General features: G+C 40.6%; 3 protein-coding genes across 3 annotated transcripts; 1 reads left to right on the forward strand and 2 right to left on the reverse strand.

The window, feature by feature from the left end:
- Positions 1-1,089: 1,089 nt before the first annotated feature.
- LOC116264268 (uncharacterized) lies at positions 1,090-2,404 on the reverse strand. The gene is made up of 3 exons (XM_031644406.1): positions 2,167-2,404; positions 1,783-2,018; positions 1,090-1,626 (listed from the first exon to the last, which is right to left on the reverse strand). Exons 1-3 carry the CDS (start codon positions 2,402-2,404, stop codon positions 1,090-1,092), a joined length of 1,011 nt encoding a protein of 336 aa, XP_031500266.1.
- Positions 2,405-4,090: 1,686 nt separating this feature from the next.
- On the forward strand, positions 4,091-5,583 carry LOC116264271 (uncharacterized). The gene is made up of 3 exons (XM_031644409.2): positions 4,091-4,307; positions 4,457-4,692; positions 4,910-5,583. Exons 1-3 carry the CDS (start codon positions 4,130-4,132, stop codon positions 5,444-5,446), a joined length of 951 nt encoding a protein of 316 aa, XP_031500269.2. The 5' UTR covers positions 4,091-4,129; the 3' UTR covers positions 5,447-5,583.
- A 334-nt stretch (positions 5,584-5,917) lies between these two features.
- Positions 5,918-12,106, reverse strand: LOC116264566 (subtilisin-like protease SBT4.14). Its single transcript, XM_031644866.2, has 11 exons — positions 11,948-12,106; positions 11,533-11,615; positions 11,321-11,418; positions 10,710-10,853; positions 10,512-10,617; positions 9,371-9,887; positions 8,579-8,679; positions 8,164-8,388; positions 7,743-7,851; positions 7,332-7,545; positions 5,918-6,709 (listed from the first exon to the last, which is right to left on the reverse strand). The coding sequence occupies exons 1-11, from the start codon at positions 12,029-12,031 to the stop codon at positions 6,162-6,164; spliced, it is 2,229 nt and encodes a 742-aa protein (XP_031500726.1). The 5' UTR covers positions 12,032-12,106; the 3' UTR covers positions 5,918-6,161.
- Positions 12,107-15,668: the final 3,562 nt, after the last annotated feature.

Genomic DNA, 15,668 nt, shown 5'->3' on the forward strand with positions numbered 1-15,668 from the left:
TTGTGCCGCTGAACAATCGGTGGCGAAGAGCCCCGAAGACAAGAACTCGCGCTCGCCGTCGAGCACCGACATCTTCACGCCCATCTTGGCTCTGCTCTTGTAGTTGTCTGCATAGGTCTGACCCAGCACCCCATTGACGGCGCCGCTGAGAGAGTAGAACCTGAAGCTGAGGTCGAGATGAGCGAAGCAGTCATCGTCGGTTATGCCGTAGTTGTGGATCCTGGATTCCTCCTTGCCGATGGGAACCACTTTGGCTGTGATTTTGAACTTGTTGACTGCTTCCACTACGATCTGATTAGTTCTGCCCGAGCGAGTGATGGTGAGGGTAGAAGCCGCAGATGTCCATTGGGTATCCTCTATGTTAGGTAGGATACCTTGCATAGTTTAATATCTCGTGATGAATGACATTTTCGATGTCAAATGCAGGGACAAATATCTCACGATGATTGAGTGTGTCTTGCATGTTAAATGCAGGGAGTAATATTTCAATCAAGTCCAATAGTGCATTATTCACTTTTCCATTCAATTATTGGACAAAACCCGTCCATTCAACTTGAGATAATGGACAATGTTGCTTCCAAGTGTCCTAGTTACAGTTAATGAATGAAGGGTTTCAGATGTCATGAGTTCGCCGAATGCTCTGGTTCTATTTGGCCTTCAAATGATCTGCTTTTTATCTTATTTTAGGAGGTTGATTTTTCATGCCTTCATAGGCTTTTTGCTCTGTTCTATTCAACCAACACTTAGAAGATTCTTGTCGTTGCTATGTTGTTCAGCTCTCGTGCTTCAGATTTGAACAATGACACAACTTTTGATCATCTTTGAGGTACATGAAGTTCTTGAGATGAAAGCTTGTAGTAAACAAGCTCAATTTCCCCACCACAACTTATTGGTCACACATATTCGAAATTTTTTATGTTATGACAACGAAAGGACATGGCGGAATTGAATGGTTGAAAAACATGAATCACAAATGACACCTTAAACAGAAGAGACGCACACACTCTCCCTTGCCAATCTTTTATTCCAGCGTAAAAGGCAAGAAGTAGAAAAGAAAGACATGCACGGCTTATGCATTTGGAGCTCTCTTCACTTTTTGCAGACAATGCCGCGACCATTCATGCTGCTCTTGCACTCAAGTTCCTCATGATGGTCAACACCACCCTCCATGATGATGCGTCCTGTGCTTTTAAACTGTGCCGCTGCACAATCGGTGGCGAAGAGCCCCGAAGACAAGAACTCGCGCTCGCCGCCGAGCACCGGCATCTTCACGCCCATCTTGGCTCTGCTCTTGTAGTTGTCTGCATACGTCTGACCCAGCACCCCATTGACGGCGCCGCTGAGAGAGTAGAACCTGAAGCTGAGGTCGAGATGAGCGAAGCAGTCATCGTCGGTTATGCCGTAGTTGTGGATCTTGGATTCCTCCTTGCCGATGGGAACCACTTTGGCTGTGATTTTGAACTTGTTGACTGCTTCCACTACGATCTCATTAGTTCTACCCGAGCGAGTGATGGTGAAGGTAGAAGCTGCAGATGTCCATTGGGCATCCTCTATGTTAGGTAGGAACACAGGCTCTCCATCGAAAGCAATGGCTAGTTGATCAATGGCATCGTCCCACTGGGCAACCTATATGATGTGTAGAGAGAATGCAATTGTTAATTAAAATCACGTGACACTTTCTCTTAAATCCCCTACTTAAATAAACTGGGTTTTTTTTAACAGCTAATTGTAAAATTGATGCGGATCAAGCTTTGATCATTTCTGCAATTTGATCAGTTTTACCTTCTTGGCACCAATGAATAGCTTGTGGTCATCCAAAAGGAGGCCGATGGATTGAACCCACGTGAAATCACGCTTCATGCCGTCCCCTCTCTTGCCGATGAAGTGGCCGTTGATGTGAAGGTTGGTGTCGGAGACCAAGCAGAAATCTCTATCCTTCTGGCCGTGGAAGTAGAAGGTGATGCCGTCACCACCAATAAAGCGTGGGTCATCGCAGACTGCACCTGGCCTGTCACATTCTGCAAATATCATCACCCAAAAAATTTTCATGAGCAAATTATTCAGATCAGCTTCATTTATGCGGATCTCCTTGTGAACGTATATACATAAACATTGCAATTAATTGGTTTATTGGATGATTCTGCATGTGTAGAAATTGGCAGTTACCGCAGACAGGCTTGCACTGGCCGCAATCGACTTTGCATGTTCTAGGGCAGGCAGCAGGGCATGAGTGCACCTGTCCATGGCATTCCTTGAACTCCTTGTGCCTGCAAGACACCTTCTTGCAACCGGACTTGTCGGATCCACCGGATTCGGATTTGGATTTGTCACCTGCAGCTGCCACCTGCACAATGATGAGCAGGATGAGAATGGACACACCCATGCTCTTCCTTGACGAGGCCATCTTTCTTAACTTTAACTCTCTTTAACCCTTAATGGTTTCCAATCTGATATGTGATTGCAACTCTGATCAGTCCCTATCTATTTATAGTACTTGAGAGGTTGGGGTTTGGTGTGCACGTCAATTATATATATATATAAATATATATATATATATATTTATATGTATGTATGCATTGCACGATCAGTACAACATTTTAAAAACTAAGATTTGACAGAATGTATCCTTTTATATTATATGGTCTCTGCTCAACACCTTGTGGGGATGAGCTTGCATGAATCTAACACAGCCAAGTCAGGGACTTTTGTGGTTCTATCTTAATGCGATCATTAACTCTTTTAGTACTTTAATTTAAACGTTTAGAGGTTGTTTAGCAAATGAAACACTTAGTAAGTGTAATTCCATGAAACTGCCTTAAAAATCCAAGCAAATTCATAGAAACATAGTTCTAGTGTTTCATGAATTCACTCCCATCTTTGGGGGTAAATTCATGACACAAAGTTTTCCATTTGATAAGCGACTCCTTAAAGTCCGATCAAGTAAATTGATGGATAGAATTGAAATCAGTCGGCCGCCATAAGGCAAGAAAAATTAAACCCTCACTAGAACACCATAACTAAATTAAAGTACTATAAACCACCACTAAACTACCAAAGTGTCACTAATGCTCCTGTGGGTAATGACTTTTGACAAATTTTTAAGCTTTTCAATTAGTAATTACCCAGCAACATCTGGCCCAGCTGATTTCAATTCCCTACTAATTGGACGTCAGCAAAGATTTCTTCTCTATGAAATTTGCAATCAATCCGCTAATGTGATGTGGTAATAATGGCTGAGTGAAACTGGATGCCTTTACAAGCAGGACATCGCCCCTCTTGTTGAATAAAAGGGGCATGCGGTCCTGGACATTCCATATATATTTTATTTGAAGGGCTACCTAGTCCTTGGAGTTAAAGAAGTCAAACCAGGTACTTAAGCAAAATTAATTTGATAATGACCCAGAAGATGGTATTCTTAAAGCACGTCTATCATATTCTTTTATAGCTAATAATTAATCTAGTTGCTTATAATAATTAACTTCACTAGTTAGAGAAGCATAATGCGGCCCCATCATCAAAATCTGAGTCCTTCAGACTGTGATCCACGCAAGTGTTATAGTGCAATATCGAAAGACTAATCAATATTTCCAAGAGAAGTCATCTTAAGTACCTGGATTAGCTATATGAATTATGAAGGCAGGAAACGTACCTAATTTGGAATGGGATCTTATATGACACTTATCTATGTCAATCTTGTCTGGATCTGTTGCTGATTACCACATTCAGCTAATCGATATTGCGTCCACATATTTTTCTATTACCATATACTATTAAAAGAAGGCCTAGATATTGCGTCCACATGTTTTCTCCAACATAAACTGATCTACCTTTTTAAACAATGTAAGATAGTAGACGTGCAAGGCATGAACATTCTAACTATCTAGAAGGTCGTTAAATAAATAATTTTTTGTTAATTGACGTGCCATCCAAACACAATTGTCCTACTGTAGCACTGCAACCTCTCAACTACTCTATAAATAGATAGCAACTCATGGAGTTGTAATCACACATCAAGTTAGAAGTCATTGTAGGCAAGCTTAAGAGTTAGAGAGAGCTAAAATCAAGAAACATGGCCTTGTCATGGAAGAGCATAGGCGTCTGCGTTCTCATCCTGCTCATCATCGTTCAGATGGCAGCTGCAGATGACAAATCCAAATCCGAATCCGGTGGATCCGACAAGTCCGGATGCAAGAAGGTGTCCTGCAGGCACAAGGAGTTCAAGGAATGCCATGGACAGGTGCACTCATGCCCTGCTGCCTGCCCTAGAACCTGCAAAGTCGATTGCGGCCAGTGCAAGCCTGTCTGCGGTAACTGTCAATTTCTACACATGCACACTCATCCGTTAAACCAATTAATTGCGATGTTTATGTATATAGGTTCACCAAGGAGACCCGCATAAATGAGGCTGATCTGAATAATTTGCTTATGAAAATTTTTTGCGTGGTGATATTTGCAGAATGTGACAGGCCGGGTGCAGTCTGCGATGACCCACGCTTTATTGGTGGTGACGGCATCACCTTCTATTTCCACGGCCAGAAGGACAGAGATTTCTGCTTGGTCTCCGACACCAACCTTCACATCAATGGCCACTTCATCGGCAAGAGAGGGGACGGCATGAAGCGTGATTTCACGTGGGTTCAATCCATCGGCCTCCTCTTCGACGGCCACAAGCTCTTCATTGGTGCCAAGAAGGTAACGGTTCTAGCATCTCTCGTAATTAAGGATATGATCAATTATGTATTATGAAACGAATAACAGCGCCAAAATAAAGGCAGAGAGACTGTTCTGCAGGTTTTTTTATAATTATCTATTTAGAAAAAGGCCAGTTTAAGAAATTGGGATTTTGAGAGAAAGAGTTTTACGGTTTTAATCATCTTATATTAACAATTGCATAATGTATATAACATAGGTTGCCCAATGGGATGATGCCATTGATCAATTAGCCATTGCTTTCGATGGAGAGCCTGTGTTCCTACCTACCACAGAGGATGCCCAATGGACATCTGCGGCTTCTGCCCTCACCATCACTCGTTCAGGCAGAGCTAATGAGATCGTAGTGGAAGCAGCCAACCAGTTCAAAATCACAGCCAAAGTGGTTCCCATAGGTAAGGAGGAGTCCAGGATCCACAACTATGGCATAACCGACGATGACTGCTTCGCTCATCTCGACCTCAGCTTCAGGTTCTACTCTCTCAGTGGCGCCGTCAATGGGGTGCTGGGTCAAACCTACGCAGACAACTACAAAAGCAGAGCCAAGATGGGCGTGAAGATGCCAGTGCTCGGCGGCGATCGCGAGTTCTTGTCTTCGGGGCTCTTCGCCACCGATTGCGCAGCGGCACAGTTTAAGAGCACAGGACGCATCATCATGGAGGGTGGTGTTGATCATCATGAGGAACTCGAATGCAAGAGCAGCTTGAATGGTCGTGGGATTGTATGCAAGAAATGAGGAGAGCTCCAAAAGGACAAGTTACTGTCGGTCCTTTGTTTTACTTTCTTTGTGATTCGCTTCTGGACCCGAATAAGAGGCTTTCTTTCGTTTGATATATAAATGAATATGCAAATGCTTGGTTGAAGAATGGCAAGGCTGGAATTCAAGATGTAATAAATTTTCCTTCTCAGAAGAAAAGGGCTGATCTTCTGTGCGTACCCCATTATTTATCTAATTAGTTCAGAAACAAAGCAAGCAAAACTTCCTGTTTTTAAGGATCAAGAAGAAATGGTACGCCCTCGACTTTTAGAGGTGTGGTTCGTATTTGATGTGGAACACACACACCAAGAAAGTTGTCATCAGCTACATGGGATTTAGAGTGTGGAACTTGACAGCATTGTTCTTGACTCCATTATGTAATTGCTTTGTCTTTTCCCGTTGCAGAAACACACACACACAAAGCAAAAGAAAATGGAAGCCACTAGCACATATTATTAAAAGAATCTTAAAAATAACAGAGAAAAATGCCTACCAGTTATCCCCACAATCTATTCTAACCTAAAGACTGAATAATATAATTAAAAGCTTAGGCCCAACAAGGATGACGTTAAGCAAGAACTCAAAATCTAACAGTGGAAACCTTTGCCTGGACGCCAGCCCTTCGATCCCTTGTCAAATTTCAACCTGACGCAGCAGGTGGTCTAGAGACGAAAAAAAAATACTAGGAGAAGCTTCAACCCGTAGCAGTAAATTGGTAAACCACTATGGGACTTCTGACCTTGTGCCTCACATCATCCCAAACAAGCGAAGCAGAAATCACGGGCTTGGTACCGAGAGGCTCGCCGATCACCTTAACTTCAAAGGAAAGGCTTTGATTGAGAGCCGTAAAGGAGAGTGTTTGTGGCGATACAGTGACGTTGAGCCCGGTTGGTGCCTTGACTCTTGCCCTGTACACGGATTTCACCGAACCCACATTGGTCACGGTCCGATGGAACGCAGCGTCAATTGGTTCGCCTGAGGTTTTAACATAGACCTGCATCGCCGGATAGTTGATGCCGTCGTAGCCGAGTCCCGGCGGCACCGCCGAGCAATTGCTAAACTCGCCTGAGGTAAGAATCCTCAATTGGCTTGCGTTGATGCCTTCCTTACAAAGGAACTGTATGTATGACATTTCGTCCATGTCATAGATTAGGCCCGGATTAAGTGCCTTGCTTGGATTGAGCATACCGGCGCCATAGGAGAATTCAGCACGATCATGTGATCTTGGGATCATCTCTTTGGCTGAAAGTAGAAAGCATGCTTAGTGATGTAATGATTTAAATGTGCCTTTGATCATTAACTTTCTGTGACTTATCAGACATATTGTTATGGCAAACTTGAGCAGACATGCATCTAGACCAAGACTAGAATCACTATTCAAGCCCTATCGAAAATAATGCCATTGGGCTCATGTTTCTATTCTTCAGTTTATCAGGTTCTTTTGTGTGTGTGTGACTATATATATATATGTGTGTGTGTGTGTGTTAGGAGAGAGTAAGAGAAAGTAATTAGATACTGATCTCAACATACATGTCACTCCCTACCTAACTACCCTTTCTATATTCTCTTCATCTAATCCAGTGAAATCATGCAAAGAAAGGAGAAGTTAGATACTTCTTGTTCAGTATATAATACCTTCTTAATCATTCAAGGAAAAGAAAACTTAATGGTGACTTTGGCATTTTAGAGTCACTCAGCCATCTATTCAAGACCGTTCAATGATGAATGGTTAAAAGAAAAACAATGAGAAAAAGTGATGAGTATTTTTATCATCCAATACTAGTTTATATATATATTTTTTGTTTTTCTCTTCACCATCCAAGTGACTATATATATATATAAAGAAGAGATGGGCCAAGCATACCTGTAGTCATAAGGGCAGATTTGATTGCAGCAGGAGACCAATCAGAGTGGAACGACTTGACATAAGCAACAGAACCGCTTACATGTGGGCACGCCATGGAAGTTCCAGACATTATGTTATAGTTCACGAACCGATCATCATCATCCACTCCAGTCATCGAAGAAAGCCTTGTATAGGCAGCCAGTATATCCACCCCGGGGGCTACAATGTCAGGCTGTAATTAAGAGTGCCGTTAGCCAGAAAAAAATTTTAATATGAGAACAAGGAGAAAAAATAGAACAAGTTATAACAAAATTTCAGTTTTGTTTCTGCTTGGCAAAGTCCGAACTTTATAAATATTATTAAAGATACACAGGCAAACATTATAAAAAATAAACAGACAAGAATTGTATGTTTCTCTCGTAACTTCACCTTGAGTATCGTCCTTGAGATCGGATTCGGGCCGCGAGAGGAGAAAGATGCAACGTGTGCAACGGTCGCATTGGTAGCAAATGTCTTGTGAATAATTGCTCGAGGTGAACTACAGGAAGCAGAAGAAATGCAACATAAGATCTGGAAAAAGAAGTAGTGACAAGAAATCTAATACTGCGTGATTGCATTTCCCTTACATGGTGAAAGGTAAGGAAGGAAACACTTCCCTTAATCTTCAATCTTTATTGAAGATCAAGTATGGCTATAAATCTGTATTATACAACAATCTTTTTCTATAACATGCATTACTATGATGATTCATGAAGGAAAACATTCCTTCAGATTCTACTGAATATTATTCCTAATACCCAATAAAGCTTGTAAACGCCATATGAACTCAATCTCATTCTTGATCGCTTACCTAGTGGAATTGATGTATCTCTGGATTAACTGTGATCTGATGGCGTCCAGCTGAACTGATGGGAGGACAAAACTGAAGCCCGTGTCCAGACCATAATCGTACTGCCCGATGAATCCTGCCGCTCCCAAGTCTTTGACGGTCGAATCGACATCACCATACTCAGGCATGCAGAAGATTACCTTACCCTTCACCTTGTTTGCATCTAGAGACCCAGAATCGCAAGCACTGCACGTAAAAAGCTTGCCTGGTCAGAACCGTTAATTCAACTGCGTCCGATATTCGCATGTTTCACTGTGGGCAGCACGCGCCTTTCTCAGGACATGCATCAGATCTTACGTAAAAGTAACTTTTAAAATCAAATTATTGATTTTTGTCTAAAATCAAGCATGGACGAGCATTCTAGTCTTCATCTTACATTGGATGCAACCAAGGATCATACGACTGGTTTGCCGCCTGCAGCCCGCTAATGAGTGGGTAATATTGCTTACTTGGTGCAAAGGTGTTCACTGATACTCCCTGCCATTTTTTGGAGAAAAGACACAAGTTAATATTACAAGCAATATCCATGCAACAGAATATATATATATATATATATATATATATATATATATATATATATATATATATATTGTACTTTAACTATAAGAGTCACATGGCCATCAAGTCAGGGCAGTCCAATCTAACATGGTGGTTAGTTATGATAAAATCATCCAACTACTTCAAATTGACAATTTTGATTAGATGTTTGAAAGACTCTTAAAGCCAGCGTAACCTTTCATTATATATATATACACATTTGAATTGGTGGATGTCAGATGTTAATAAGAAAAAAATGTTTATATGCCTGTTACTAGAAAAAAGACACTAGAAGGGCATTACCGATAGTTTATAATGCAATGATAGTGCATAAATCAAGTTGCATGCACAAGGGTGTGGAAAAACAAATATATATTTAAGAAAAATGAAGAATGAGTTGGAGTATTTTGTTTAAATTATAAAGTAATGTATATTTTAAACTTTTTAGCTTTTTCATAGCCATTCTTATCCTTAAAAAAAAAAACACATTTTTCTAATTAGTCAAGGGTTTCCTTACACACTCGTGCGCATAATTTTTTGTGCACGTGATATGCACATAACCAGCTTCGAATAATATTGTATTTTTAGATATATATATATATGGAGAGAGAGAGAGAGATCAGAAACGTACAGTTATCACTTTGCCATTGCCGAGAGAAACTTTGGTTTTGAAGTGCCGACCTGTGGTGGTCGCTCCCACTGTGAAAATCCAGGGAGCGACGTTCTCTGTCGTCCCAGGGCTCGGCCCGTCATTGCCGGCGGACATCACGGTGAGAACTCCCTTCTTCATGGCGTGGAACGCTCCAATGGCCAAGGAATCGGAGAAGTAGGCAAGGGGCGGGCCGCCAACGGACATGGAGATGACGTCGACCCCATCTGATATGGCATCATCGAAGGCCGCGAGTATGTCGACGTCGGGGCACCCAGCGTCGGCCCAGCAAACCTTGTACGCCGCAAGCCGAGCTCCCGGGACTGCGCCCCTGGCCGTGCCGTTCGCCAGCCCGTATAGACTTGCGCGGCGGACCGGCTTCCCTGCTGCCGTCGACGCCGTGTGCGTGCCGTGACCCGCCACGTCGATCGGCGATAGTATTTCCGGTTTGCTGGGCTTCGACCCGTCCAGCCTATAGTACTTCGCTCCAATAAGCTTGCTGTTCATCAAGATCACTGCTGTTCAAAAATCTTCTCATCTCTCTTCGTGCTTGCTTATGTGTAGGTGAGTGAGCGTGTGTGCACACGCTATATCTAGCATGTTTGTTCTACCGGGAAAGTTAACCAGTGACAAGGTCAAAATCAAGCTTCGAATGAAAGTCTTCGTCAACTTTAGTAGTGTGCATCTTTTCATGAGATAACCAGGAAAATGGGTTAGATTTGGCTCTAATGATCTTAATATTCAAAAGTCGGGGGAAGCATTATGTGTACTGATGTAAATTTTATATTTCGGAAAATCTCATTTCTTTTTTTTTTTTTCATATTTCCTATGCCGCCTAATAGAAAGTTCAAGTTGGCAGTGGAAATGAGATACTATATAACTAACAGAATGCCGGTACAGAGAATATCTCTCCGAGTTTTTTGTCTTTACAATTGAAACGGTTTGTGAATCGATTTTTCAGTTGTAAACTGTAACATGTATATAATTAAATTTCGACAATAAAACATATATTTGAACAAATCGGTCCTTAAATCTGACAACTGGTGACAAAAAGCATATATTTTAAGGATATAGACAATCAAATGAAACAGAGAGATATGGAGAGATGTAGAGAGAGATTCACTTGTTGCATCCGCTAAAGGCTTTTGCTTTTTCACATTTGCCTGTCCATTTGGCGGGAGGTGGACCAAGACGATCGTCTCTGAAACTCCTTGAAGTTGGGGTTATACCTAACAACAATTTAGTTTTGGAACCATGGCATCAAATTAATGAAAAGTGTTTATATTCTGTTCTTATGAGAAATGGCAGCATATATGGCTACCTGTGTCGAACATCCCAATGATGACATCCCTTTCAAACTTGATGCTCCTCCTCATTTTCAGAGGAAGGCCCACAAAATCCCAAGAATCTGTGGTGTGGAGCTTGCGCCGAGTATTCGGAAACACAGACACCACCCCCTCTGTTCCTGCACTTTCAAGAAACGAAACTCTCAGTGGTTAACTTAAAACTGTAAGCAGAAAAATCCGGATCTAGCAAAAAGGGGAAACAGATTCCAACTAACTAATCAAGTTTCGCCAGTTTCAGATCAAGATCCCACTGCCTTTAGAATGTTGAAAAAGAAAATCCAACTAACTATTCGCGTTTTTCCAGCTTTAGATAGGGATCAAGATCCTACAGCCGCTAGAATGATGATCCATGTTGCGGAAAAATTAGAACACCTTTCCGTGTTATCACAAGAAAAATGTTTTTCTTTTCCATCTACCGTGGGATTTCAGCTATTTAACCTCGTCAATCATTCTCTTCTACATTGCGAGGCCCATTAGAATGATCCTCATCGGGGAGATGAAGGATATGAACGATCTAGAAACCGATCATAGTTGCATTCATGTTGCGCAGAACGAAATTTATCTGCAAGAAATTCATATCACTAACCCGCTAAAGTTTTTGCTTCTTCCGGCGACAGCTTCGCGGCGAATGCGTTGAAACTTCTGCTGTAACTGTAAACCATGGATTCTTTTGCGATTTCATGGCTGCCGAGAGGTGAAACAGCGTGAGGAAATTTTCTTTAAGTGCCCAATAGAAGCCAGATTTCTGCTTGTAAGTACGAAAGAAAGAAAAAGAGAGAGAGAGAGAGAGAGGCCGACCTTCCGGTCACAGAAGCAAGAATGTCATGGTGCATGTTGGCTGTGAAAGAGATCGGTGCGTCTCCCATGTACACCACGTAAGTCTGAAACACATATTTATATGCAAGAATGGAACTGACATGAATATATACATCTTTCAAACACTCGGGGATCAACAGATCACGATGTAACATGAACTACAAAATTCAAATGCTTTTACGTCCATTTCCTTTCATGATGTATTGCATGAACAATGTGCATCTTTCCAAGAAGCGAGTTTCTATCAAGAAGTCGAAAAAAACTCCCGGTTTGGTTTCTCTTGGCAACCAGAAAAGCGAGACACCAAACAATTATATAAACAGAACAGAACAAACACACATGAGCCATCAGAAAAGATTGAATCGTGGAAATTAGATGAGATGTGTCTGATGCAAACCTGCTTTTCGACTGCCCCACTGCACAGGGCCACCATTAGAGCTAAGAAGAGAGAGGCTAAAGGAGACATCATTGGAATGCCCATCTTATTTTCTGGGCCAGCAATGAAGAACAAATGGAAAGAACACGCTACGCGAGAGAGAAAGGGTATTAATAGAACCACTGGGCCATTTGCCGTTGAGATACTTCAGCCTTAAACCATGGATTTTCGGGAGATTTTCCACTTGTTTAAACTCCTAATCATGCCCTTGGACACGCAAATATTGGCAAAAAGGGGGATTTCATCGTGTTCACAAGAGGGAATGTCGATCCACTAATTCCGGACATTTTACAGCCGATTTGATGCATACGACCTAGTCTGCGCCTGAGCGCATGAAAAATGATTTGCATGATTCGGTTATCATGCTGCTGCCGTTTTTGGTTTGACCAAGAGATTTAGGTTTGGCATAGGATTTCGGGTCAGATTACTAGGTATCAGAACCCATTTGATTGACTTGGATTAGCTTGGGCAGATTGTTTGGGTCAAGTTTGGCTTGGGAGAGACCCAAATAACTCTGATCATGGATTGTCCATTGAACCAGCTCTGAACGAAACGGACGCAAATCTGCTGATTGACGGAACATTGTATTTAAGTTTGTGAAGCAAGCAGAGATTCAGACCCGGATTTGATTTGGAGTTTACGAGCAGTCGGGATCCAATCCACCTATACAAAGTTGGACTCTGATTTCAATTTGGCCGAAAATGAGCGAACCAGTGATGCCCCTTTCTTTGGAAATCGCGGTATGGATATATTGGAAGAACATCTTTTGTAATTCTAATTGATACAAAGTTATGCATTCTATTGTAACTTTCCAACTGGTTTAATTATTACAAAAAAATCAAAGCACTAAGAGTTGTTATTCGACCATTTTTCTCGATCCAAGATGTGCGTTGGGCCAACCTCTCTTCCTTCTCATTTTTCTCTAGGAAGTTTGTTACCTGGTTAAATCTTTTAGTCGGTTTCGTGGTTTTATTTTTCAACCCTGGTACAAATAAGAGTTAAATGATATGGTTTCATTTTTCAAATTCTCTCCCTCTCTCTCTCTCTCTCTCAAACACATATATACACCACCCCACCCAACCAAGGGCGCCTTAATGGATTCATTAATATAATAATACCCTTAACTTTAGGGGTTGTTTGATCGACTACTTCATATTTAAAATCCATTGATCTTATGTGGATCTGAAGCGACATGCTTCTGAGAGTGTAGCAAAAGATTTATGGCAAAATTTATAGTTCATCAAACTGAGGATCTTAGGTATGGCCTAAAAACAACATTTGAAATCTTTTTTTTTTTTTTGGTATTAAGGAGAAGTTTGATTTAAAGTCAGAGAAAGGAATGTCTAATCATAAATCTGCGGTTTTTAAATCCTGAGGATTTAGACCAGAGTCAATCAGGTAAAACTTCATGTATACTTTTAGTCCTTCCTCCGGTTAAAAAAAAGGTGAATTTTCTGTTTTACATGCAACTATACGGCCTTTCCAAAATTTTCAGTGGGAGTTACAAGCTCCCTACTAAATTTTTCTTGAAATTTTTTGTTCTCAGTAATGGAACATTTCATGCTCTCAAACATAAGAGTGTAATCTTGAATTTTGCAAGGCTACTATATCGCAAAAGAAAGATAACTTCTTCAATGTTGGCTAAATAATATCATAATCTTGAATTTTGCAAGGCTACTATATCGCAAAAGAAAGATAACTTCTTCAATGTTGGCTAAATAATATCATAATCTTGAATTTTGCAAGGCTACTATATCGCAAAAGAAAGATAACTTCTTCAATTTTGGCTAAATAATATCAGCAGTGCTTTCTTTTTTGTTTACGGGAAACAGGAATCTAAACCTTTATGGGTTAGCCAACAAATTGAGACCCTCAGAAGATATAGGTTCCTCACCAATTCTCATTTGTGAAGCCACCATTTCCATCTTCAACAGTTACATCTCACCAAGATGAAATGATCTCGTGTCACTGACACTGATTTCAGAACCTCAAACAGCTGACAAAAGTGTTGAAAGTTGAATACACAAGTTTTGCCGTATTACATTGCCAGAAAACTCATCATCACCCAGAGGTGGAGCCAGAAAATTTTGGTTAAGGGCACTTGTTATATAATTTTAAATTTCTGAAGAGCACCCGCATGAATGAGAAAAACTGCCATGCAATTTTAATAAAAGCATAAACATTTTTGTGGGCTTGTGTGGGCAGTTGCCTACGCTATGCCCACACCTACCTCTGTTCCTGTCATCACCATACCATCTGTGATTCATCCCGAAAGAAGCATCAGCTGGCTTGGTTTCCACAATTTTTGCTCTTTTCAATATTTTGAACAAGTAATTCCAATACCAAGAAAATATCTAAGTCCTCCTAAATCTTTAATGTAAAATATTTGATAGTGATAAACTAGAAACCCATTTATTTTGGTTAATTTGGCCATTTCTTGTGATATTAATGTGCAATATATATATAAGAAGAACAACGGAAAAAAGCTTTTTCTTTCAAAAAATAAGAGGTTATCAGTCCAAAAGCATAGGAAACCCTTTCAAATGGGGGAATTCATTGAGCTTTGCATACCAAGCACCCGGGAATTGTTTTAAACCATGTATAGATTGATCTTCTTTGTTTGCAGGCAAAGAACTTGGATTTCATTCTAAGGGCTAATAATGCAAGAAGGATTAAGATTAACTAATCTTAATCCATCTGCACTCTCAACTAAACTAAAACTAAACTTAAACTAGCTAAAACTCAAGCAAATGATTAAACGATAGAACAAGAAGAACAGAAGAAAACTAACAAACTTGCACTTCATTTTTTTTTAACTTTTGAGCTGTGTACAAAATGAACCAGCGTCCCTTTATATAGAGAAATGGATGGATTACAGATCTGGATCCATTTATAAGTATGAAAACTAACTAGATCCAGTTACAAGATTTGGTTCTGCTTTCATTCTACATCAAGTAAGCTAGCTAGTTAAGTTACAAAATAGTCGAGGGGCACATATAAAACGTGAAATTGACTATGTCAGCATTAAAGGATATGCGATACTTCTCCAATAGGGCAGACAAATTAACGTGGACATTTCATCAGGGATATAGACTGGTTGCATGTAAACTTGCAAGTTGCAGAACTACGTTTCAACACCTGCCCACTTTCATTGGTCCCGTAATGACCCTTCAAGACTATGGAGAAGGAAACTCATATTGATGGACAATTGTCATTGATCTTCATTCTTTTTGTGAACACTAATGACATACAATTTGTTGTATAAAAAATGACATACAATTGCTATTGGAAAGTTCTTGAAGAAGGACAAGAAGAAGCGTGAATGACATTAGAAGATGCCCGAGAACTTATGAGCTTATCGCACTACCGTCAGAATCCTGACTTTTCAAGAAAGTCCTGTCCAAAACCTTTCCAGGAACTACTTGAGCCTTTCCCACAGGTAGATGAGATCTACCCGGTGAGCTTCCAAGAGATGTCTCGGTAAGTGCAGAGCTAAGTTTTGATCATTTTTTAGGACAACCTGAAATGTCATTGTCTTTCCTGTCATTCATGAGATGTTTGTCAGCAAATGAAGCGTAACCACGAGTGCAAACTTTTACCTGTGGCATATGTTCAGGTTATTTGTTGTCAACAATCGGTTGATAGTTATTCATATGGTTAAACAAATTTACATGCCAGTTTT

Source organism: Nymphaea colorata, chromosome 11 (genome assembly GCF_008831285.2).
Source record: "Nymphaea colorata isolate Beijing-Zhang1983 chromosome 11, ASM883128v2, whole genome shotgun sequence".
NCBI classification, from domain to species: domain Eukaryota; kingdom Viridiplantae; phylum Streptophyta; class Magnoliopsida; order Nymphaeales; family Nymphaeaceae; genus Nymphaea; species Nymphaea colorata.

Coding starts and splice junctions, on each gene's coding strand:
- LOC116264268 (XM_031644406.1), bottom strand. CDS start 2,404: ATGGCCTCGTCAAGGAAGAGCATGGGTGTGTCCATTCTCATCCTGCTC. Junction 2,019..2,166: donor CCAGTGCAAGCCTGTCTGCG/GTAACTGCCAAT, acceptor TGATATTTGCAG/AATGTGACAGGCCAGGTGCA. Junction 1,627..1,782: donor TATTCATTGGTGCCAAGAAG/GTAAAACTGATC, acceptor CACATCATATAG/GTTGCCCAGTGGGACGATGC.
- LOC116264271 (XM_031644409.2), top strand. CDS start 4,130: ATGGCAGCTGCAGATGACAAATCCAAATCCGAATCCGGTGGATCCGAC. Junction 4,308..4,456: donor CCAGTGCAAGCCTGTCTGCG/GTAACTGTCAAT, acceptor TGATATTTGCAG/AATGTGACAGGCCGGGTGCA. Junction 4,693..4,909: donor TCTTCATTGGTGCCAAGAAG/GTAACGGTTCTA, acceptor TATATAACATAG/GTTGCCCAATGGGATGATGC.
- LOC116264566 (XM_031644866.2), bottom strand. CDS start 12,031: ATGGGCATTCCAATGATGTCTCCTTTAGCCTCTCTCTTCTTAGCTCTA. Junction 9,888..10,511: donor GCCTTTAGCGGATGCAACAA/GTGAATCTCTCT, acceptor CTTGATGAACAG/CAAGCTTATTGGAGCGAAGT. Junction 6,710..7,331: donor ATCTGCCCTTATGACTACAG/GTATGCTTGGCC, acceptor TTCTACTTTCAG/CCAAAGAGATGATCCCAAGA.